The following is a 25,635-nucleotide window of genomic DNA, read 5'->3' as shown; positions in this document are numbered from 1 at the left end:
ACTGAAACATTTACTATTTATTTTTCATCTGTTGTTTATATCTCCAGCTTAGTCCTATATGTTTAATTTTGGAATTTTAGGTATGTCTTATTAGAATTAATATAGTTTTTCTTGCAACTCTGTAGGTGTGCAGTAGCATAATTTATGAGATATTTGTTATGAAAAAGTAACAACAGATATGTTGCATCCATCACAAAATAATAAACATCAGATACCAAATTGTATGTGGTTCCTACATTAATTAGAACAAACTTACATCACACAGCCTTTAATTTATTTTTCTATTGTTGATCAGAAGTTTAACTTTTTTAAATGATCACAAGTAGCATAACAGTAAGTACTGACATACTGGAAATACAGTATCAAAACATTAAAAATCACCAAACTAGAACGCATTTTAGACCGAGAGTATTTCTCAGCAATCCCACAAAACAGCCCAAATACATTTAATCTTAAGAGAAACTAGTACTTACCAATAAAATTTCAATGGTACCAAGAATGTACATTGCTCCTGCAAAGGTTGTACCTAAGTAGAAACAAAGTCCCACTGCTCCACCAAACTCTGGTCCTAAAGATCTTGAAATCATGTAGTAAGAGCCTCCAGCTGTGAATTTAACCAAAAAAAGACTCCAATCTTTCAGATTAAGGACAGCAGTAAGGAACAAAAACTTGAATCGTTCAATCAAAATAATAAATGTTAACTACTGCATGCATCTAGATTGAAATGTTCGTACCAAAACTGTCTTCAATATCTATACCAACTAAGCAGTTAGAATATACATTTCAAAGTGAATATCCCCATATGCATTTTCTGGGGAAGAAAAAGCAAATACCGAGGAAAAGAGAGATAAAAATTCACAATCTTACTTTCAGATTAAAAAAAAAGTATATACAAGTATAAACAGATGTGAATGTGAATCAATCTTTAGTTTCTAACCTCAAGCTGTTCGTAATCAAACACTAAACTTCCAGAATAATTTCTTTATGAGATAGGAACAAAATAAAATTTGTCTCATTAATATGCATTCTTTTTCTTTTCTGTATATGAAACCATTACCACTACAGACATTCTTTTCAGTACCATTGAAAAGTGTTAGGTAAGGATTGTTTTTTCTTGTCTACTCATATACTAAGCACTTTTCCTCTGACTTTTTCAGTTCTTCTCATTTTTATTTCCCATATATATGCATCATCTTCCTTTAAGCCATAAGCTACATCCCTGTCATTTCTACTGTCCCATTTCCCTTTCAATAAGGCTCTAAATTTCAAGCTCTTTATCTAGATTTCTCCCAACCCTCTCAAGGCATGCTACTCTCTGGTTCCCTCTGCATCCTCTCTTAAATTCATGATGTTTGTCCCACTCATGCCAACTGAGGAAGAAAGAGGAGACAGACAAAGGAAGTGCTTTATTTTAAATAAACATATACTAGTCTTGTACACAATTAGTCCACAAATAGGAAACAACTTCTAATCAAAAGGCAAAGTCTGAAATTGTTTTTCAATACAAATAAATGAGGAATTAACAAAAAAAAAATTATGATGCATCACCAATCCTTTTACTAAATATAGTGCCACTGCATATAACAGCAAGAGACAAGATCCTGCTGCTCAGGTCTCCTGCAATCCTAGGCTCCTATCTATGCTTTCTGCTTCCTCCACACATTCCACTATGCTTACAGAAGCAGCATTTCTGTAAGAAGCTGGTACCAACAAAAAAAAATATGTGAAAATGGAGACCTGTCTGGTACAAGAACTGCCAACTTCAAAGATTTATGTGACACACGGATGTTAAGCAAAACTTTTACAGAGTTTTAAAAATATAAGGGGGAAAAAGCAGAACATTTTAGTTACCTGAATGCTGATTAGTATAACTACATTTCATTATAAAATATAAGTATTTGAAACAAAATTTTCTATCGTATTTGTATTTCATATATGGTACTGTATCAATGAAATAAAAATTATTCTACATCCTGCACAAGTTGTAGCATTTACTTTTGCCCAACAACTTATGCATCAGTTCTGGAACCCCTTACTAAGCTGGAGAAGCTCTGCAAGTGACAAATTCTTTTAACTTCACTGGTAAACTGTTCAGTGTTCATAACAATGTCTGAGTACTGTTATTATCAATTAATGTGTTGAGAAACTGAAAAGGGTAAGAGCTTCAAAGGCTAACTGATTTCGCATCTAAAAAAACCAAACCAAAACAAAACAGCTTCATAATTGAAGAGGAACAAGGTAATCTTTTTATCCCGAACATTTAAGGAGATGAGCATAACCTAGTGTGCTTACATAAAAAAAAGATTTCTGCCAGCTGTTATTCTTGCGGAAAGCAACATGATTTCCTCCAGTGTTTAGAGATGAAGTCTAGGCAAATTCAGGCAAAAAAGCAGCCATCTTTTTTGTAAATTTGTAAAGAAATCTGCTTTGTATGAAGATGACTCTATTCATTACTTATCTTTCTTTCAAACAGAATCAAATGACTGATGACAAAAATGTGCTATAGTTCATAATTCCCAGAAGGTCCAGTTAAAAGATTGCATCTCACCTTAAAAAGTCGTTTATAAATCAATTAAAAGAAAATATGCACTTGACACAAAAGCATTACTTCTGGTATCTCAGACTACAGTAATTTCTAATCCCAGCTTTAAACTTCCATCATTTGACCATTCACCACTTCACATAGAATTCATTACCTGGAACTACACCATTTGTTGCTATTGCACTCATTGAAATTGCAGTTAGCATAGTCTGTGGAAAGATGAAAAAGAGAAAATTTAAATTACTGAAAGTTTTTTAAAGATGAGGCAAGACAAAGTGATCAAATGAAACCAGGATTTTTTTTTAAAAGATGTTACAGCAACCAAAAATGATCATTATTTTTGGTTAGGGATATCCATGTAAATTAAGTACTGTATTTTTCAGTAGAAGATTCAGTTACTTTAAATGTTTGAGAGAGTCTTTGAAAAGAACTGGAAGAATACAGACCACTGAACATACTTAAAACATGATGTTCATTATTCAAATTAAAGAGTAGTGACAAACCGATCAAGTGTCATTGTTATGACAATACCATCTACTAGCAGCCTCACATTCCAAAATGTTAATTTATGGACATAATGCTGAGGACTGATGGGCAGTTCATATTCCAGTTTGTTCTGAAGTTGTGAAAAGCAGAACAGTTCAGATCTCAACATAAATCATGAAATATTTCCTAAAAGATGATTTAATAAAATCCATATAATACTTCAAATAAAAGCTTACTGTCAACTCAAAATAAACTCCATACAGGCTAGGATATGTGACACTCAGTGCATGCATGCATACATATATATCTCTCCCATGTCTCCCAACTGAAATGATACTTAACCATTATAAAGTCCTTCTCTGCTTCTCATATTAGAAGGCAGCAAGACTCTTGCAACAGAAGATTTGGCCAATAGTAAAGAAAAAGGTTAACTTACACAAGCACAACACATGAATACAATGATGAAAGACTCGAGAACTCCAGCTGTTCCCACAATCCATGTTAAACGTAGGAAAAGGATGACCCCCAAGATGTTTTGCAAGCAGGGCAGGTACACACCAATGAAAGTACCCATACGTGGAACCTGGAAACAAAGTCAGGGCATTAATTCCTTAGCACTAAACAATTTAAGTCCATAAGTACTTACTTCCACTAACACATCATAATGCTCCATGAACAAATGCTAAGTGAAACTAAATGGTAGGTTCAAAGTGACCAGCTTCTCAAATGTTCAAAGGCTATTTATACAGAAAGATTCCTCAAAAGACAGAAACCTATTTGTGATAGCAAATCCTCTTGTGCCACAGGAATTAGGATGAAACCTTGATAGGGGTAGGATGCCCCTTTACCTGTTGATTACAAAGCTTTAAAAACTTTCTTCTGAAATACCAGTTACAGACTACTGTTGAATAGAAGTTAGTGCCATAATCAAAATACAAAATATATTCTGCAAAAAGTTGATCATCAATTGCGCTGCAGCTGGCCCACACAATTATATCCAACAATAAGTGTTATCAGTTAAAAAAAAAAAAGACAGACAAGGTGTCATGGTTTGATGCCAGCCAGCAACTAAGCACCATGAAGCCACTCGCTCACTCCACCCCCACCCCCAGCAAGTGAGATGGGGAGGAGAATCAGAAAAAAAAGTAAAAATCATGGATTGAGGTAAGAACAGCTTAATAACTAAAATAAAAAACAGTAATAAAAGTGAATACAGGTGCATTCAGTGTCCACTACAGCCTTATACTCCCATGAGTCTGACATGTCAGTCTATTCAAACCACACTGTCCAGTAAACCCGGCTGTCCCTTTCCTTCCCATGGCCAGAGGCAGGGCCCCTCTAATCCTTATCACAGTATTTATTACTTCTTGTGAAAATGAACTAGAGCTCCTTTCCATAGGATCAGGAATAAAATCAGCTCTTCTACTCTGGAAAACTGCTGACCAGAGCAGCAATTTTTGACAAAGAACCCCCTTGTGTGATTGTTTTTCCTTGCAACTCATGTACCTGTGCCTCTAGGGCTGAGGTAGATTTTGCAACCCATTTCCTCATGTCCTCTCCGTGGTCCTGCAGGTAAAACCACAGCGTACTCCATGGCGTGTACCTTCTACATCCTCTCTCTTGAGCAGAGGAACACTTACTCCTAACAGCCAAGATACTGGTCTGCACAGATGGGGAGCAGAACATATACTCTGAACTGCTGGAACTCTCAAGACAGTTTCTCAGCTAGCATATCTGGCAATTTCTCCACAGCCACGATGAGGGAGGAGGAGAAAATTTCTTTGTATTGCCAGAGTCAGCCAGCCAATTCAGCCTCCGCTGGTCCCTCTTCCACCTTTACAGGCCATTACTGCATACAATGATGGTGTGCTCTGTACAAACTTCTGCCACATGGGTTGTGTGCATGGGACTTCAACTGAATCTGAATAACCGCACATTGTCTGTTCATTATAAATCACCTCCAGCACGGCTAATTCCCTCAGGTACTGGATACCTCTCTCCATGGTCGTCCACTTGCCTGGATGACATACAACATCTTCCTTTGAAGGGACGCTTTTCCTTCACACCTGACAGGTGTCATCTCCAGAGGCTGAGGACCTGTGTCTTTTTTCCAATTGCTTTGTCAATGCCCCCCTCCCTAGAAAGGGATCCCAGCTGGTTGGCTTCCCAACCCTCTACTTCCCAGCTACTGGCCCCGTTATCTCAACATCAGAGCAGCCAGGTGATAATGTGCTCACCTGGACGATGACTGAAATCCTTTCACTTATCTCGCAGCTCACTCAGGCATAGGGGACGGGTGATTATCTCTGGTTCTGCCTCTTCCTCCTGTTTTCTGTGAAGGCCTTCATTCGTTTTCATCCGTTACTAAACGAACGGATTTTTTTGTGTGTTTCTTCTTCTGCATACGGGTGACTGACACTGGTAGATTCTCTGGTTTAGCTGCATCACCCATCCCCGGGGTCTGAGTAGCCACAGTGCCTGTTGCCAGGGTTTGAGTAGCCACAGTGCTTGTCATGTGGGTTGCTCTTTGGGTGCTATTCTTAAATAGGTGTTTAACCCTAAACAAGACCTGAACCACATTCAGGAACCCTAGCAACAGGACCATGCTGGTTTCAATCCCAAGGATATTCTTAATTTCCAGAAGTCTCAAATGCTGTTGTAATTAGCCAGTCAGAGAAGGGAAAGATGTGGGAAGATGTGGGAAGATGTGGGAAGATGTGGGAAGATGTGGGAAGATGTGGGAAGATGTGGGAAGATGTGGGAAGATGTGGGAAGATGTGGGAAGATGTGGGAAGATGTGGGAAGATGTGGGAAGATGTGGGAAGATGTGGGAAGATGTGGGAAGATGTGGGAAGATGTGGGAAGATGTGGGAAGATGTGGGAAGATGTGGGAAGATGTGGGAAGATGTGGGAAGATGTGGGAAGATGTGGGAAGATGTGGGAAGATGTGGGAAGATGTGGGAAGATGTCTCCTCCGTAGGTTGGCTCCCGGAGGAGAAAAGGTAAAAAGTGTCATTATTTTAATAGTCTCCACAAGATGGCACCCGAAGTACGGACATGTCTCCTCCATAGGTTGGCTCTCCGAGGAGAAAAGGTAAAAAGTGTAACTATTAATAGTTTCCGATAGATGGCTCCCGAAGTACAGAGATGTCAGTAATGCTTACGGAGGTAACAGTAAGGCTGAGGACAAACACCAAATCAGTTCCACGACCAGCACTTCTTTCATATCATAAACAGTATCGCCAACAACAGCATGATAACTTTAGCCCAGATCCCACAGGTGATAGACAGCACAACCGGAAGCATAAGGTAAGCAAGTAAGGTATTACATAACACAACTGTAAAAACACACACATCAACTTTGAGAGTAAATGAACCCTCGTTGTGACCAGTGACTGTTAAACCAATAAAATGAATACTTATAACAACTTTGTTTTAACACTCTCTGGTCAGATCTGTTGTTATCTCAACCCTTTGTGCTCCGCATCGGTCTCCAGAAAGGACTGTTGTGATTTAACCCAAGCTGGCAACTAAGCACCACACAGCCACTTGCTCACGCTGCCACCCTCCCTGACTCCCAAGGGGGCACAGGGAGAAGAACTGGGAAACAGTAAAACTCGTGGATTCAGGTAAGAACAGTTTAATAACTAAAATAAAATAATAATTGTAATGAAAATGAGTATAGCAAAAAGAAAGAAATAGAACCCAAGAAAGTGATGCACAATACAATTACCACCCAGTGACTGACGCCCAGATCATCCCTTAACAGCAAACCACCATTCCCAGTAACTCCCCTCAGTTTATACACTGAGCACGATGTCTTACGGTATGGAATATTCCTTTGGCTAGTCAGGTCAGCTGTCCTGGCCATGCTTCTTCCCAGCTGCTTCTGCACCTCCTCATTGGCAGAGCATGGGAAACTGAAAAACCCTTAACTTAGGATAAGCACTATTTAGCAACAACTAAAACAGCAGTACGTTATCAACATTATTCTCACACTAAATCCAAAACACAGCACTGTACCAGCTACTAGGAAGAAAATAAACTCTATCCCAGATGACATCAGGACACAAGGCCAGAAGAAATACAGAGCTGGCTATGATTTGTTTTTACAAAAGTTGTACCTGCCACAACATAGTACATTTGTTTGTACTTTTTATTTGCTGGAGATCATCATGGGTCAAGACACACACAAAAGTATTCAGGCTTCATCATTAAAGTTGCAGCTTTCTAAATTTATGAAGAAATCAGGACCTGAAATACTTGACTTAAAGGCAAATTACATGCAGTAGGTTTCCAGATACAGAAGCTCTTCTTAAATCACAACTTGAGCTGTGAAAAAGGGCAATCAATTTAAATCAATAAGCAACCATTGCTTTATAAATTAACAAAATTATTAAGAAAACACTAAGGTTCCAAGTACTTATAAGGAAACATGGAATGCCATTTAAAGTCTAATCTTTATTTTTAGCATCTTGGGCAATATCCATGTGCAACACCAATGCTACTGTCTCAATTACGTCATTGAATAATGCTACTCTGTCAGGCTACTACTTAACCATCACTTAATTTCAGGCATGGAACTGAAAAAAAAAGACACATATATAGAAACTGTGTTTTCAGGCCACCAGATGGTGCTCAAACGAGATCAAGTGCAAGTGAGGCCATGGTGTTAATTTGGATAGTTCCCGAGGGACTAATGCTGTGCTGCATTAACAAAAACCTTTGCACAGCAGGTGGACAGAGGACAGGGATCACACTAAGAAAAAATGTAAGTTGATCAGTGTTGGTTTTCTCATATCTCAAGCTTTATCCTCCGATGAGAAGAAACAAACACAGAACAAGCACCATGAGACAAGAAGAAACTCAATACAAACAAATGCAGGGTAAGCAAAAAGCTAAAACCAACAGCTGGACTTTATTCCTCACCCTTGCCCACTGTCCTGGTACTAAATTCCTATACTAGTCAAGTCCTAATGCAAACAGTTCTACTACAAATATTCAGATATTATACAATAAATCTCTCTTCCAGTCAAATAAGCTCCAGTTCTAACTCCACTTTTTTAAGCACCTTCTCATATCTGTCTCTTCTGCTATGTGCTCATTTCTTTTTATTTATTTTTGTGTGCTTCTCCTTCCTTCTCCATAGTTCAGCATACAAACTCAGTAGCAACTCCCCTTCTACACAAAGAGAAGTGACTCCCAGTAATCTCCTTTTCCCAGTTTCTACCCTAAATTTCTTGATTTCAGTCACCATGCTCAACCAGTTCCAGCTCACCATCCCTCCTTGCCTGGCACTTCTTGTTCTCTGTCAGGTCATGTTTTCAATCCGAGCTTTCTCCTTCTGAAACACCTCCCTGCTCACAGGGGGATCAATCCAACATCTCGTTGCAGACTCCAGCAGTTGTATATGTCCCATTTCTACAGAGGCCTAGACAAGCACTTTGGGTATCCAGTAGACAACCCTTGAAGAATTCAGTTGCTGTCTTCTAGCAAGTGTGTTTAGGGATGTGTCATACAGAGCCTTTGCCTTTCCTCCCCCTCCACCCTGCCCTGATAAATATATTTTTGAACTATGCAACAAAATGTTTTCTTGGAATGTGTTGATTAAGTTTTAAAAGTACTTACTCCAACACACAGAAACAAGAGAGCTACTCAGAAAAACTGCTTCCATGCTAACAGTAACAAATACTCTTATGGATTTCAAGGAGTAAACTATTTCATCTCTAGTTTTCCTTAAATTTCAATTTTTGGTAAAAACCCAGACAATTAAAATGTATTAACAAATGAGAAAAAAAACCACAAAATCATACTGTATTCTCACTAAAGGCAGACTGATATACTGATGCTCATACAAGGACAGAAGAAAAAAGAAAAGAGGAGGAAACCCAGGGCACTGCATGTTTCAGGTCCTAGTCTTGCACACATCTTATCTAGGGCTTTTACCACAAGGGCTTGCTAAAACATGCTAACAAGAACACTGAATTAACACAAGTTCTATTACAAATGCTTCCGTTTTAAACACAGGAGTACAAACTTTGCTGCTGTTTTTAGGCATCCATATATCTGCTTCTTAGGCTGAAAAATGCTCCTCTCTGTGGCTAGCTTTGTCTCAGTAACTTACTAGAAGTTTAAATACCTTGACTTCCTTCCGCTTGCTGTCTTCATCTGCTTCATGTTCCACCACACCTTGAGTTAAATTAGTGTAGTTTGCCAGTTTATTAAGAAGAGATGACACCATGGGATTACTATCCATTTCTTCCTGTTGGGATTTTAAGAATACTGCATTTATTAAATAGTTTTTTAAAAGTCATGACTTTATCATACAACTTCAAACACATACTCAACAGGTCAGCCCTAATTCACCCAAATGCAAAAATCAGCGTGACAAAATACAACTCAGGTTTCAACCATCAAGAGTTCTAAATCTTTTTAGTAGTTTAACACTGTGTGACTATCTTACAATCTTTCTTTCACTATCTTACAATATGCAGCTTGTACATCTGGACTATAAGAGAAATCTAGAGAAGGGCCACTGTTATTTATAAAAATCTATTCCTACCACAAAACAGTTTTTAGGGGACTGTACTGGCAGGGTCGATCATTAAGAATGTTTTTCCAGCATCCTGTTTGTGTCTGGAGGGTGGCCTCAAATGATTCTCTCAAACATCAAGATACTTAAGGATCACTCAAGCATGCTGTTGTGGGCTTACATATTTTGTCTTAAGCCAATACTTCCAAAGTATTCATTTGTTGAAAAATACAGGCACATATGCATATCATACATAATTGCACATATGTAATACTGCATGACACAGAAGTCAGCCCATCTTTCTTTAGCCAAATATCTGCTACAAAACAAAAACATGCTAAAACAAATAACAAAATCCAGAAGCATATACAATAAAAGGATACCACAAAAAGCAGAAGCAGAGAATTCGATCAAGTACACAAAATCAAATATTTGAAGGAAGAAGAAAGATCAAGACTGCAAATAGAAGACAAGAACTAAGGCATTAGGTCATAATTATCATGGTTATATAGCCAAACTTTTTTCTCACAGCTTTAATAAAGATTCAAACACAAGTCAGCTCAAAACATGAGAACATGATCGTAGGAAACATACTATGAATCATATATGCTACCAAAAAAGATTCACCTCTGCAACAGCAATCAATGGTTATGAGGTCACTAGATGGCTTTCAAGGCAACACTGCAAGTTGCAGTCTATAATCTGAGATATGTAAAAGCTAGCCGTCATTATATCAGCTGAGGATTTAGTATCAGCCACTATTCAAAATAACTGATGCAAGCATATATTTAAAGGTGATTAGGGACAAAAAGCAGCTATAGGAAATGTATCAACACTGAGGAACACAGCTAATTTGAACAACAGGAAGTTTTAGACACTGCTTTATGGAACAGAGCTTGAAGGAGAGAAATTCAATGACAAAACTGCACTACTATGGTTTCTATTAAAAAACAGTAAGAAATTCCGTAAATGACAAAGAGAGACAATTAATGACCAACATTACTTTGATCCTTAGCACAATTTCTCTAAGACTTAGTGAAAGATAATAAAAATACAATATTTGGGTCATGCAGAAAGAGGGAACTGAAATATCATGTCCTCTGTGCAAACATATTTGAAAGAAATAAAGGAGCGTAAGAGGGTGACAAGAAAATAGTGGATAGAATGCAACAGTAAGACAGCTAAGCAAACAATGTTGGAAGGACTTTATTGTTAACAGCAAGCAAAGCAAAACCAGTTGATGATGCTAGAGCAGAACGACTTAGATTAAACTTTATTAAAAGTACTATTTCATTGCAAAAGTGGCACTTAAATGTACCATATCAATATACTTTTTTTTTCCTGTAGATGATTGCAATCATTCAGTGAATTAAACCTGTATTAAAGTAGATGTTTATATAAGAAACTACAAATAGCTCTACACTATAACAGGACAATATAAATAAGTCATGCCTTATCACAGTTTTATAGTTTTGCTGTTTTAAGAGAAGTCTGCATATCCCCCATTGACCATAATATATTTGATAATATTTTTAAAACTGGATACTGCTTTGTTAAAACCACTAGATTTAAATTTCAGCAACTTTTTCTAACTATTTCCAGATCCTAGTCCAAAAATTTTAAATGCAAGAAGGCTTATTTCACATCTTCACATCAACACATATCAAAATCTATTTTACTTGCCTATATAGAAATACCAAAATAGATAGGAAAAAAAAAAAGAATCTTAGCATTTTTTTTATTACATCATACAAATCCAATTAAATGGAATATTAGCAAGAAGCAAACTACTGAACAGGTATGAAAATTTTCCCCCCCACTAAATTTCAAGAGAGAAAAAAGGGGTGTGGATTTGTTTTCATCTTACTACCAGAACCTCAACTGAAGGTGAAATACATATTTAACTTACCTCAAAGAGAGCCATATTCTTTCCTTCATACATGTTTCCTCTGTCCATCTCTGCACTGTTAATAAACGGACTACTTTCCCTGGCGATCCCATCCCCTGGTGGAAAAGTGCAACCATTAGAAACAAAAGGGAAAAAAAAGACAAGTTATGACATAAAAGGAATAGTCAGAAGACACTGGTTTAAGAACTGGTTCTGGTTCTAGATAACACTAAAGGTGGCTGCCAAACACTTTGTCTTTGTCCCAGACACATGCGCTCAACATCCACATGTAAGGAAATTAAGTTTACTTTAACAGTCTAATCTTTGTACAGTGCTCTGTGCCTTAACTATTATTTATTATTCTTTAATACATACACTGATCTCTCCTCTGCCCCATCTTTCTAGTTTACTTAAAAGCACTTGATAATAGAACGTCACATAAACATTCTGGGCAACATAAAAACCCCCAACCTACCTTTTCATTACTTTACCAACTCCCTCAAAAAATCTACAGTAGTTGAGGCAGGGATTTATGAAAAAGCAATGTAAAAGGAATTACTTTATGAAGGTTGTGAGGACTCTTCCATGACATATTATATTTATTCTATTCTTCAGTGAAATATCAATCTCATTATGCTGTAGCTCCTCTGACCTGCTCTGGTACACCTCTCAAAACACAGCACCATTTTCACTGCCTTCCAGCCCATGCAATACGAAAGCTATTACATGCTGATACTGTACAACATCAACATATCTCAAGTCCTTGCCTATGCCACTTGGCCTATCGATGAATGTTTGAGGCATTACTTCCATCAGTTCCTTACACCTTGTATTCACAAGTCATAGCAATAGCACCTACAGAGTCTGTTTACTATAGAATTAAGGAACATCTGGAGAACAAGTTGTACTCCTTGCCCTGTGTCCTCCATTATGTGGGGAGAAGTGTCCTGGAGAGGGCAGAAAGTCCCAGAACAAAGCTCTTCCAAACATGGACACCAGTCTCAGCACAAAGTATTATCTTGGTTGTAATAAAGACAGAAATAGATCTTGGTCCCTCAAGCAGATGAGTGACTACATCCCTGATGGATTTCCTACCACTGTCCATAACTCCCTTGTCCGACAGACTCTCCATAGTACCACTGTATTTACTGGTATCATGACATAGAAGTCACATACTATCATAAGAGACTCAAAAGACAGCTATTGCCCATTACGGCTCTAGACTTAATTCCACGATCCAGAGATGAACTATTGATGAATCATCCACAACTGCTGTTCTTATCTAATATATCTCCTTCTATGCATATCCTCCAGCTTTCATTTTTCTGTTTCTCTATGGTTTATAATGAACCCCCATTGCTTCAAGTCCTAGAGCCTGGCTAGGTCCCTCTTCTCCGACAATGCTAATGCAAGGCCAGCAGAAGGAGCACTGTGAACACAGAAAAATCTCCCTCATGAACCAGCCCCCTGAGATGTTTCACAGTGCCCGCAACATACTGATTTGGCACCAGGTTGTCTGAGAAATTGGCATTTATCCTTTAATTGGCCCCATTATACTTAGAGAAAGGTTAAGGTTGCTTTTCCATAAACAAACAAAAAAAGCAACTCTGTCCCCAAGCAAATACAAGCCGATTTCTCTCACCACCTTCCTAAAGCATACAAGCACTACAACTTCTTAGTTAAGACATTGCACTTCCTTCCCAAGATTTCTGAAACATTTTTCTTCTTTCCTTGAAATGACCATGTTATTTTAACTAAAGTTTTTAAGAAGTATTCATTAAAAGGCATATTCCCAAGTTAAAGTAAAAATAAGGTTGCTTGATATTTGTCTTGCTAAGACAACACCTATTGATTTTTTCATCTATTGACAGCTCGCAGATGTACTTACTAGCTAAATATTAGTACTCCATTTGGGGTACTTCCAATCCCTTCAGAAAGGATCACTCTTCAAAAACTGAGCTGGGGAATTGTTTTGCATTCATGCAGAGTTGTAATGTCACTGAAGTCACTACTTCAGTGGGTATCATCAGACTAATCAAAACATCAAAAAAAGGGTAGCCAATTGAATAATGTGAATCAGTACTCACCATTCTGAGGTTAAAGAATATGTCTTACCAGTTCTGGAGGTAAAAATCAGCATTTCAGTACTGTACATTAAGTATTTTAAATTACAGGTAGAAGAACAGTGAAGTCCTTTTTATGCTTGTATTTCTAAACAGTTACTTGGCTTCGCTCCGTAGGAAAAAGCTCTGAGCACAATGTCTCTAACAAACAAGCCTTGTCAAATGTACCTAACAGACTTTAAATGGAACAACACAGCATTTAGGTTCCCTATTCCTGAAAATTTTTTCCAGTGTTTCCAACTAATAGTCTACCTATTTTAAAGCTTTCTAATACTAGTCTTCAAAACAGCCTATCACTGACAGAATCTATAAAAGTCTCCCATTTCTTTATTAAAGTTGTCTCTTTTTGTATGTTTTGAATGTTTGGTACAGCATTTTTATAGTATTTGACATGATCAGCATTACCTATTCTAGCTCTATTTGAAAGAGGATCAATGCTGAAAAAGTGACCATACAATGTACTGACAAGTACTCTCTCATCTGCAGTTTGTTGACCAATCCTGCAATTATGAACACCTTTGAACAACCTCCTTTGAGTTTTCAGCATTGATGTCCACAAAATCATATTGACTGTCAATTAAAAAACACCACCTTTGGAAGTATGCTTATTTAGTATGCTTAGAAATACAGAGAGCCTTAGAAACACGTATTACACAATCCAGTAGAAAGAACTAGTTTTAGGATCCCAACACACAGCCAACAACTATGATGAGGTTAATGCAATAAGCTACTATCCCAATCTTTATCTCAGCCCTTCTTCAAAAGAAGGGACTCATTAGAAAAACAGAGCTAAAAACTTTATACTTCACAAATGCTGTAAATATCATTTCTGTTGCACCAAATGGAATGAAGCGAATAGAAAAAACTACCTCAGTTGCTTCCACTGAGGTAACATGGAATATAGAAATACGTTCCTTGTTCCATTAGTAAGTCTCAAGCCATTTACAGCTGTATGTTTTAAGCCAATTTCCTTGAATTCTGTAAGGAAGCTTAAAGATAATAAAATTATAGAATCGTTTAGGTTGGAAAAGACCCTTAAGATCAGAGTCCAACCATTAACCTAACAGTACCATGTCCAACAATAAACCATGTCCCTAGGCACCACATCTACACATCTTTTAAATACCTCCAAGGATGGTGACTCAACCACTTTCCTGGGCAGCCTGTTCCAATGCTTGACAAAGCAAATCACCTTACCCTCAGGCTTCCTTGAAATTGCATGAACTCAAACTCTTCACAGGTGTGGAGGTGAGTTAAACATACAATAAGAATGATAATTTCCAACGTCGTTTCAGACACTCATATCTAAGCTGCACATGTCTTCTGGAATCCAATTAAAACTTCTGCAACTGCAGCACTCCAAAAATCAATACTTACTGTTGTATGATTACTGAAAGGAATTCAAGTTATGAGGGTTTACAGGCAAAAATCTTAAATCTGGACTAGATTAGTAGTCCATCTGAGTCAGTATTTTATCTTGGACCACCACTGGTATTAAAACATATGGAAGAAAGTCAAAATAAAACAACAAAAAAATCTTCTACAGGCTTGATTATGATAGAATGTTTCCTCTGTCTTATGACACACACAAAAAAGCAGATGTTTGATCTAACACTCCATTCCACCCAACATAAGGTGATCAAAGCCTAAACTCTAGAAATAATTCTGTTTTCCCACTTAAATACATACTTCTAAAATTATTATTACTATTTTTAATCTGCTATGGAATTTTCACACACCATAGCACGACTCTGTGCTTACTGATGGACCGGTAGACTAACTAAAGCCATAACTAATGCACTTTTCATAGAAGACTGTCTAGTATTTTCTGTGTTGATGAGACATGCAAAAATTCCTACTACTGATTTCTACAGCTACTCAAGGGCTGTGATGGCTGTAGCTATATTTACATGGAAGTCAACTGCATTAAATTACATTTCCTGTGTGAGATATACAGCTGCAAGCAGAGAATGGGAGACGTCTCAAATTTGGGAGGTAATATTCAGAGTGTTCATGAATATGATCAGAATGTGCATTCCCATACACCCCAACCCCCAACTGCCAATGCAGTGTAACCCACACAAGTTATCCCAAACCATGCCAGAGTTGTGCTAGCCTCAAGTTTAGAACTGATAACATCATCAGATAATTTCTCATTAACATTTCCACACATCAAAAATAATTCACGTCAAAAATATGTCTGTATATCACAATTCAAAGTGTTTCATCATAGAGGCAAAAGACAGCACTTCATTCAAATTCATATTCCTCAGAAGTTTCAGAGCAGAGATCCTCACAAACACTGACAGGCAGAATACTTCAAGGTATGTTACCAGTTAAAAATTTCTAAATTGATCCAAACTGGTGCATTTTATACAGTGTAAAACAGAAGCCAACAGCATAGCTTAAACAAGCAGAAGCCACCTCTGACAACAAAGAGGTGGCCCTCCTTCCCCTCGCATTTCTACTCACCCATTTGTGTCCCTGTATTGCACTGTTCCTCACACTAACAGAACTATTTATTATAACTTCAACAGTGGTGTGTGTTTAATACTGAGCTGGGAAAGAGTTCGTTTACTTTGGTTTTTATTCTTGCTTCTACTTTTAATCCAGATGAGTTTGGGTGGTTCACTACACAAATGCTTGTGCTGTCACTAGCGACACCATCAGTGTAGGAATTGGCAATTAGAGTAAGCAAAACCAATTCCTTAGCACTGATGCCAATATCACTAAATCACAGAACCATAGTGGTTGTTTTCCTCCATTTTCTGCCCCCAAATCAAAAGACGTAGAGCATGAAAAAAAAAAAAAGTGTTACACGTATCTTCTCTTAGGGAAAGTGGCTTGGGATAGAAAAAGGAAATGATCATTTAAGTGATCCTGAATTTGCACTAGGACACCTGTTCAAGAGATTAAGGACAAAAATATTATACCATTTAACCTGATTTCCTGTCTCTCCACAGGTTGCAGAACTTTATTTCTGCATTAGGTGCTATAACTTTGAAAAAACATACTGAAATTTGACCAGTGTATCTCCTGATGTTTTCATAGCTGAATAAGAAAAAAGTCTTATCAGGTTTTTTTTATAAGGATTAAGGGGTTTTTCAATTACTAAAAAAAACCTCAAATTGTTCCTTATTTCTATTTAAATTTGGCTCTTTTCAAACATCTAGCTGTAACATTCTGGTACAGCTTCCAAATTTAACCACTCACAGTATTTTCTATCTGTGAAGGTAACTATACTTACCAAATTATCTCAAGATTCCTTTTGAAGCACTGGAACAGTTAAGTTCAGAAAACACTTTCCTAACCTTTAATCATTTTTCTGGCACATCTTCTCCAGTTTTTAAGTTATGAAAAAAAAAAAATCAGATTTTAAAAATTAAATACAGCTTTCTAACACCAGTCTCAATCATGCTATTACATAAGTATAATCATCACCTCTCTACTCCAAGGATCAGGGTAGCCCTCTTTACCACAGCATTACACCAAGCTCATGCTATTCTATTCCAGTCTGACCCGTAAATCCTTTCCAGATTCACTGCTTCCTCAGTCCACACTGCATTCCACACGTCTGTCATTAGTGCTCGCATAAAGAAGTGTTCCTATTTGCCTTTGTATTCAAACACATTTTGTCCATAAAAGCAAGCATCTGTCTCTCCTGTCATGATCCAAGAGTTTAACACCTATCTGAAAAATAAAAGAAGATTCTTTTTATATGGCAAAAGAACACAGGTTCTGTTCAAAGAACTGAGAATGATCTAAAACTTCTGAACCACATGGCCCCAAATAAGATAGCTTGGCTATGATAAGGTTCAGCTGTTCTCTAAACAAGTACACATGTAAAACTAAAAAGTTTTGCTTACCACTAGAAATTTCTACCTTTATATGCTGCTGTCTATGCATGCGTTTATATGTAGAACACAGCTGAAGAATAATACTTCACAGAAAAGTCCTAACCTTTCACAGTTTCCAAAGGGCAACTCTTAATCACAGTCCATGTACCTTGAAGTAGGTTCCACTTAGCCAGATACAGGTGAAAAATAACAGGTTCTAATAAAAATGATGGTAGCATTTTCATTAAGTTAGTATTTGGTCACATTAAGAACAAATCACTACAGACTGAGAATATGAAGATAAGATCCTGTTTGCAAAAGGGTAAACAAGCATTTACTGTTAATGTAAATAATTTTTTAAGGTGAAAATACATAAAGTATAAAAGTCACTAAAACTGACATATAGAAGCGTCACATCCAGAAAAGCTGCCTGTGGCAAAAGCTGTAATTCTATCTTCTCTATTATGCATATTTACTTCCTATATGTCCAAATTTTTGATTGACAAGCAACTAATGAGAACTCAGACAATCTTAATATTTTCATTTCTTACCACTCCTAACACAAAAATATATAGTATTCTTTAGAGCTCTAACATAAACCCAAGTTTTCAAAAGCCACTACCTTGTTTTAATTCAAATTATGAGAAGGCATCAATAACCTTGTGTGAATTTTTAACACCTTGCCTCTGAACTTTGGCATCAGAGGGGTTTAAGAATTCAGTGCAATCTACTTCAAAGTTGTATGTTAGTGGGTTTTTTAGTAAAGAAATGTCTAAATATATTTACTATATCACCAACTTCTTGCATTATTTTTATTTATGACTAGCACAATTTATGTAAGTTATCTTGGAAAGCAGAACAAGGTGCACTTAAGCTCCTTGTAAACCCCTTTACATAATGGAGGATTGTAATACTACATCCACCACCTTATCAACATCACTAAATTTTAGTTTTCTTCAGATACTATTATAATCAAACACAGCCTATTTTCAGTGAAAACACACTGCAAAAGCTCTTTATAAATTCTTTATAATATAGCTGGAAGCACAGAACCTGCTATTTTAGTAAAGAGTCGTTAGAACCATGGTATTGTCTTTCAAAAAGACTCACTTGTATTTGGCCCACTTTCTTCATAATCTTGTTCTCTCATGATTAAGGAAAATCAAGTCATGCCCCTCTGCTGATTCTTCACCTACCAAGAAATGAAACAGGAAACTGACAGCTGCTTCCTCCCAGCTTTGTGTAAGACCTCAAATCCTGTTTCTTACTAGCATTGGATTAATCCTGAAACAAGTCATTAAGGCTTTATGCAGTGTGAAGCATGCACATGACACAGCCAAACTACGTGACAGACACAGAACTCTCTGAAGAGAATAAAGCTGGAGGATTTCCATCAGCAATAAAGACCATGCTTAGTGAAATGGGCAGGATCAAGTTACTAAAACATTAAACGTCTTCGCCTAATACATTTAAAGTTTTCTTTCCATCAAACAAATTTACTTTAAAATACTTCCACTAAGCAGATCAGTATACATTAGCAACAAGTAGTATTAACATATTCCAAAGGTTTATCTATTTTAAAAGCCAGTTTTATACATCAAGTACATATTAGCAGATCTTAAGCAAGTTAATCGTAAGTATAGTGGCTAAACACTGATTTTATGTAGAAAGAGCTTGCATTAACTGTACTTAAGATGTAGAAGATAAACATTTTAAAATATAATTCTAGTAACTCTGCAAGCACTTTTCAAAAACAAGTATTTTGAAATTATAAGAGGGTCCTTTTTAAGACTGCCTGCATGATTTGTTAATTCTCTTTGAAATTAGATACATCACTATTTTATTGTTTATGCATTAATCTATTTCATACATTCTATACCAGCCTTAAACAACTTCATACAAACTACTTCAGTTCTATTAAACGGACATTATCGCTTAGAACAGACTAGTTTCTGTGGTCAGATCTTTGAAACACATCCAAAAATCTACTTTTCTCTGTGATCCTAACATCTATGTCACAAGCATGGTCAACTGTGGAAAGGATGAAAGGGTTGAAGGCTCCTTCCAAGCCCCTTTCCCAAAGTTCCTCCTTCCTAGAACCAGACCTGGTGCTTACTAGGCCCCTAAAAGAGCTGCTTTAACGCCCTGAAGTTGCAAAAAGCCTGCTTCCTATACCTCCCCATTTTGATATTTTGAATTTTTTTCCCCCGGTGACTGCTTCTTGTTCCTCACTAGTAAAATAAAGTGGCTCAAGCAAGAACTCAGCAGATGTCCCAGAAAGCAAGAAAGGCCATTAGAGGGATAGAGAGGGGACCGGTCACTAATCAATGGCAGCAAGACATTGTTTATGTCCTGGTTAAGTTTCTATCAGGACAGTTCCACAGGTAACAAAGCAAAGTTCTGACAGATTTTCAAGGCTGTTCTAAACTTTACTTTCTGAAGCTAGAAAAAAAAAAAAAAAAAAAAAAAGAGAGACAAACTTCTCATTCTTCAAGACCGGAATTAATCTGTTAAAGGGTTTTATTCTCCTCCAAAAGTAAGCTAGTAGGAAGATGCTTTTCATTTTAAAAAGTTTCAAACTTGTGTGCTCCTTTTCCGAAGGCAAGAAACAGAACAAGTTTTTAATTTCTTCTTCCAGAAAGAGAAAAGGGGTTTTTTTTCAGAAGATACATGAGTTTTTTAAAAAATATCCATTTTTGCAAAGCAGTTACCACTCAAAATCTCACCTCCTAAAGACTCCCAGAATAATTTCCTGAACAGGTTGAACACTGCTTATTTTTGGTTGCTATGAGCTAGCTAAAGGATATTAGCTAATTAAGGTACCTAATTAAGAATGTTAGCTGTTGAAATCAGGAAGCAGATAATAAGTACTGTCCAACTGACACAGACATATTAAGCCATGTTTTCCCTTAATTGTGATTCAAGCACAAAGTTATTCAGGGATCATCTTTAAGTTTGCATACTGATAACTGTTCATGAATGCATTTCTGAAGATTACCTTCAGGCCTTTAGAAATAAGTAGGTAACACCTGTGACACCCTAAAACTCAAGGCTGGCAATTCTGAGGATTGAGAAGCTGCCAAAGAAACAGTTATAGTTCTTGTAAAGCAGGGTCAGAGCTGCATAGCAAAAACCTAGTGTTGCACAACCTAGTGAATTAAAACTTCGTCCAATTTTGCAACTACTTTAAAATTTGCATATGAAACCAAAAAGACTGCAGTTTTCATAGACTTCATGCAGTGGGTTTACCTTTGCTAGCTGCCAGGTGCCCACAAAGCCATTCTTATCACTCCCTGTCCTCTACAAGACAATGGGAGAAAACAAAATTTAAAAGCTTGTAGGTCGAGAAAGGACAGGGACGTCACTCAGCAGTTACTGTCACAAGCAAAACAGACTCCATTTGAGGAAATTAATTTAGTTTATTCCCACTTAAACAGAGGAGGATAATGAGAAATAAGAACAAATCTAGAAACAACTTCTCCCCACCCTTCACATCTTCCCAGGCTCAACTTCACTCCCAACCTCTCTATCTCCTTCCCCTGAGTAATACAGGGGGGCGAGGAACAGGGTTGTGGTCAGCTCAAAATGCACTGTCTCTGCTGCTCCTTCCTCCTCGTGCTGTTGCAATTCTCCAACATGGGGTCCCACCCACAAGAGACAGTCCTTCATGACCTTCTCCAATATAGGATCCTTCCTATGGGCTGCAGTTCTTCAAGTACTGCTCCAGCATGGGTCCTTTCCATGGGTACAGTCCTTCAGGCGTGGACTGTTCCAGCACAGGTCTCCTCATAGGGTCATAGGTCCTTCAGGGTACATCCATCTGCAGTGGCGTGGGGTCCTCCATGAGCTGCAGGGGGACAACTTGCATCCCATGGTCTTCAGCGTGCACTGCAGGGGAATCTCTGCTCTGGGACCTGGAGCACCTCCTCCCCCGGTTCTTCACTGACCTTGGTGTCTGCAGGATTGTTTCTCTCACATATTCCCACTCCTCTCTCTTAGCGGCTGTTGTGCAGCTTTTTCTACCCTTTCCTACCAATATCACCCATGTGCTCAGCTTTGGCCAGTGGTGGGTCCATCTTGGAGCTGGCCCATCCTGGAGTCGACTAGAACTGGCTCTGACACAGAGGCTGCCTCTGGCAGGTTCTCAAAGAAGCCACCCTGCAGGCCCCTCACTACACAAACCCAATGCACTTCACTGTGTATTCTTCTTCCAGTAGGGAAGGAAAAAACATTCACAACCACTGCCAAGAAGGATGACACCTTCTCCACTGAATTTGTCTTTGCTGTCTGCGATAGTTTTGGCTGGCTCAGAGTTCATTTTCTTCACAGTAGCTAATACGGGGCTATGTTTTGGACTTGTGCTGGAAACAGTATTGATAATGCAGAGTTGTTTTTGTTATAGCTGAGCAGCATTTACACAGAGTCAAGGACTTGTCTGCTTCTCACCCCACCTGCAAGTAGGCTGGGGGTACACAAGGAGTTGGGAGGGGACACAGCTGGGGCAGCTGACCCCATCTGACTAAAGGGATATCCCATACCGTATGGTGTCATGCTCAGCATATAAAGCTGGGGGAAGAAGAAGAGGCCACACACACACAGAGTGACGGTATTTGTCTTCCCAAATAACAGTAACGCGCAATGGAGCCCTGCTTTCCTGGAGATGGCTGAGCACCTGCCTGTCCATGAGAAGCAGTGAATGAACTCCTTGTTTTGCTTTGCTTGTGTGCTTGGCTTTTGCTTTACTTATTAAACTGTTTTTATCTCAGCCCCTGAGTTTTCTCACTTTTACCCTTCCAATTCACTCCGCAATCCCACTAGGGGAGAACGAGTGAGCAGCTGGGTGGTGCTCAGTTGCCAGCTGGGGTTAAACCACAATGCTGTCACCACTGTGTCAAAGGTGCAAAAGAGCCAAGGAAAACATACAGCAAACCTGAAGTACTCTTATTAGCTTAGGGTAGGAGAAGGTAAACAGAAACCTAACAGGATAAGCTACACTATTAGCAGAATTTTAATTCTGCTAGCTACTACCTGGACAGTTCACAAAGCCACAGCATACAGATAACTGCAGTTATAAAAATTATAGTGTGTACCAGAAATACTCCCTGTTCAACTGATACATCAAATCAAGTAGGAAAAGAAATACTGATTATGCAAAAAATACCACATAAGCCACAAAGGGATTGTATGGAAGAAAAAATAATTGGTAGGAGAATTCATTTAAACCAAGCTACACATTTTGTTCAGGGGGGGGACCCTCAAGCTTTAATATTTCTACTCAGATTCAGAAAGTAAGTCCCCTGTGATAACATTCTACAGTTCATTAGTCTAGAGAGCAAATAAAAATAGCACTGTTTCATTCCCCATGTTTTAGTATCCATTTTTATGAAAAGCAACAACATAGCTCAAATATGCAGGAAAAATTAATTGGGTCAGTGCTGTCAAAAAAGTATGGCTTTCTGTGTTGGGGTGAGGATGTAACACACTGTTGTTCTGCAATGAGCCAATTCAAGGAAATATAGTCTCTTAAAACAACTTTTAAGAACAACTGGTTTACTGTCATAGCTAGTTTCCTGCTGATTTGGCTCCCTAAAACAGTTCACAAGCAGTAGCACTGGAGAGAATATAAATACTTTATTTCCCCAGCAGCAGCTAATAAGATCTGCTATGCAGTATCAAACTATATCCCTTACCAAATGCAGCCTTTACAATGTGAGCTTTTAAAGCAATAACAGTTCTCTTAAAGATAACAAAACATTACAAGAGTTGTGTTATGAAAAACCTACCCAGAAGACCTTTGCTCATGATATTCTGATGGCTGCCAAAGTATTATCACCAAAGGAAAAATCTTCAATAAAAGATCAAAAAAATTTCAGTAATAATATTTTTATTACAGCTCAGAGAAGTTAAAATTGAGGGTTGCCATCACTACATTTGATGTTACTTTCTCCTGGAATACTCCACTTTGAAGTTGGTTTATGACTAGTATTATTTACATTTAGCTTAGGCAATAAGTACAATAAAAGAATGTTAGCGTTTCATTCATGTGAAATTAACACAATGGAGTAAAAGAATAATGTCTTCCATGTCAAGCATTAAGACCCTCTCCTTCACAAAAAAGGTCAAAACTGCAACACTCTAAAAGAAATGTTTAAACAGTTACAGAGTGCTAAGTGATCACATACTCCACAATGAAGTTAGTTTATTATTCTTAACTCAGCCTCCTTCCTTTGCCCCTATTTCCCTTGGAGCTATCAATAGATAATACACACTTATATTCAGTGGTACATGTAGCTATATTAAACAGTGAAAGGATCAGAGCATCTTGGCAGACCTGGGTATACATCAGAACAGTCAAAGCCCTTCAGAGCAAATAAAATCCCTGTGTGTAGCTCCCTGCCTGTGATCAAACATCAGATATGCGTTTATCTGCAACAGGAATAATATTTTCCATTCCAATTTTCTATTACACAATATAACATTGGGGTGGCAGGGGAGAACAATCAATGTGGCTTCTGTAAAGGGAAGTTCTGTCTCACATGCCTATTTGGAACTTACTCTAAACTCACCAAAGAAAAAAAAAAAAAGATAAATTAATCCAGTTTCATAGAAGGATAATCTTTTTCTGGCCCACAAGTTGTGAAGCTTGGAATAGCATGTGGAAAACAGTATTGTACTTGACAACCCTTGTTTCCATGCATATCCCTAGACGTGAGCCTTCAGTTGGTACTGGAAACACTGCACACACTACTAACTAAGCACATGAACAGAGCAGAGCAGGATAACTAACCTGTGGAGATAAAAGGAAAAAAAGCAAAGATACCAATTTGTATTTTTTCAGGGTACAGGAAACTGGACAAACTGCAGTAGGATGACAGGGAACATGTATGGAAAAATACAACATTACAGCAAGTTCTGAACTACAGACTGGTTCTGTGTGTGAGCAGAAGCTGAGTGAAAATATACTAGAGACGTATCAGAGAGATTAGCATCTCTTTACTCCGTTGCATATATATATATATATATATATACACACACCTGACTCAACTATTTCCTGGTTTTCCAGGAATTAGCATTTTACAGAAATTCACAACATTCATGTTTCATTAGTTATGTGATAATGAAGATGACCAGGTATAATGACCAGGTTTGTCATTAATATTTCTTGTATTTGAGGGTCTTCAATTTAAAAAGGTTTTGTAGGAGTTAGTTCTCATATTGGTTTCTAAATAAAAGACTGCTGTGGCTAAGTAAATAATACTATGGGATGCTAAAAATACTAGTTATGCTTTGAAACACCTGACATGCTAATGAAATAGAGGTTTGATCAACTTTACAAAGTTTTGACAGGTCTATCTAATATACAGTCATCACCGATGCATGTGAAGAAAACAAATAAAAAGCCCAACATGAATCAAAGCCAGAATTTCTCATAAAACTTTGTCCATTACTGCCTACAACAGATTCCTGTTTCCTTCACTCCCTCAACCAATTACTATTTCCTGTATTGAAAGACGCAGGCACATATGCTTTCTGATACTTACTTTGTACTCGAGTCAGCAAGCTCCAACTCTCAACTATATCATTCAATCCAAGCATTAACTTCGACTCAGCCTCCCTGCTCTTCCAAGTACTACTTTGGCCAGTGCTATAAACCAGACAAATAGCCACTCACCCAAATCTTCCCCTCCTTCACACATGTGAAGGTGTCACATAACCAGAAAATAGAAGAATTTCAGATGATTATGAAGGAGCAACGAGCACACAGTAGGTACATCCCAGTTTCCTCCACTATCACATAGATAATTATAGAATTAAGAATGTGTGAAAGTGGATAAATGCACAGAACAACTAGGTGCCTTGCTAATAAGATACCAGAATTACTTTACTGGTGATCTAATGGCTAAACAGCGTATAGCCTGCTTCCCTCCAAAAAAGTGTTGTGGGGCTGGGGGGGAGAGGATGTTATTGGTTTTGTTTGTTTATTCTGGCTTTTGTTTGGATTTTGGGTTTTGTTTGTTTGTTGTTTGTTCTGTTGGGGTTTTTTAAACAAGGTACTAGTCCAGTCAAGGAAATTCCAGAACAGTTACTTGGTTTTTAAACCAAAGAATTCAATCAAAACTGATAAAGTTCTAGATGCCTGAACAACTGGACCAGAATTACATGCTCAGCTGTATAGGTGAAGAGTAACCCAAAGGGGAAGCTCCCAAACTCCCTGTTTTTTCACTTCC

The 25,635-nt window shown here is 37.8% G+C and overlaps 1 protein-coding gene across 5 annotated transcripts in view; it reads right to left on the bottom strand.

Moving 5' to 3' along the window:
- LOC141957794 (solute carrier family 12 member 7-like) overlaps window positions 1–25,635 on the bottom strand; it is a 66,016-nt gene that overhangs the window by 37,641 nt on the left and 2,740 nt on the right. For 4 of the 5 annotated variants that reach the window (XM_074899822.1, XM_074899823.1, XM_074899827.1 and 1 more), the window contains exons 2-6: window positions 11,470–11,564; window positions 9,168–9,290; window positions 3,465–3,611; window positions 2,697–2,751; window positions 474–604 (exon numbers count right to left, since the gene is read on the bottom strand). In XM_074899822.1, coding sequence (XP_074755923.1) covers window positions 474–604; window positions 2,697–2,751; window positions 3,465–3,611; window positions 9,168–9,290; window positions 11,470–11,564 — 551 coding nt within the window. Of the gene's footprint in view, window positions 1–473; window positions 605–2,696; window positions 2,752–3,464; window positions 3,612–9,167; window positions 9,291–11,469; window positions 11,565–18,517; window positions 18,626–25,635 lie in introns of those variants that run through there. The other variant, XM_074899826.1, reaches the window with a different exon arrangement.

This window comes from Athene noctua, chromosome 2 (assembly GCF_965140245.1).
Source record: "Athene noctua chromosome 2, bAthNoc1.hap1.1, whole genome shotgun sequence".
Lineage (NCBI taxonomy): Eukaryota > Metazoa > Chordata > Aves > Strigiformes > Strigidae > Athene > Athene noctua.
Note: the sequence above shows the minus strand (reverse complement) of the source record. Positions and strands in the feature narration are given on the sequence as shown.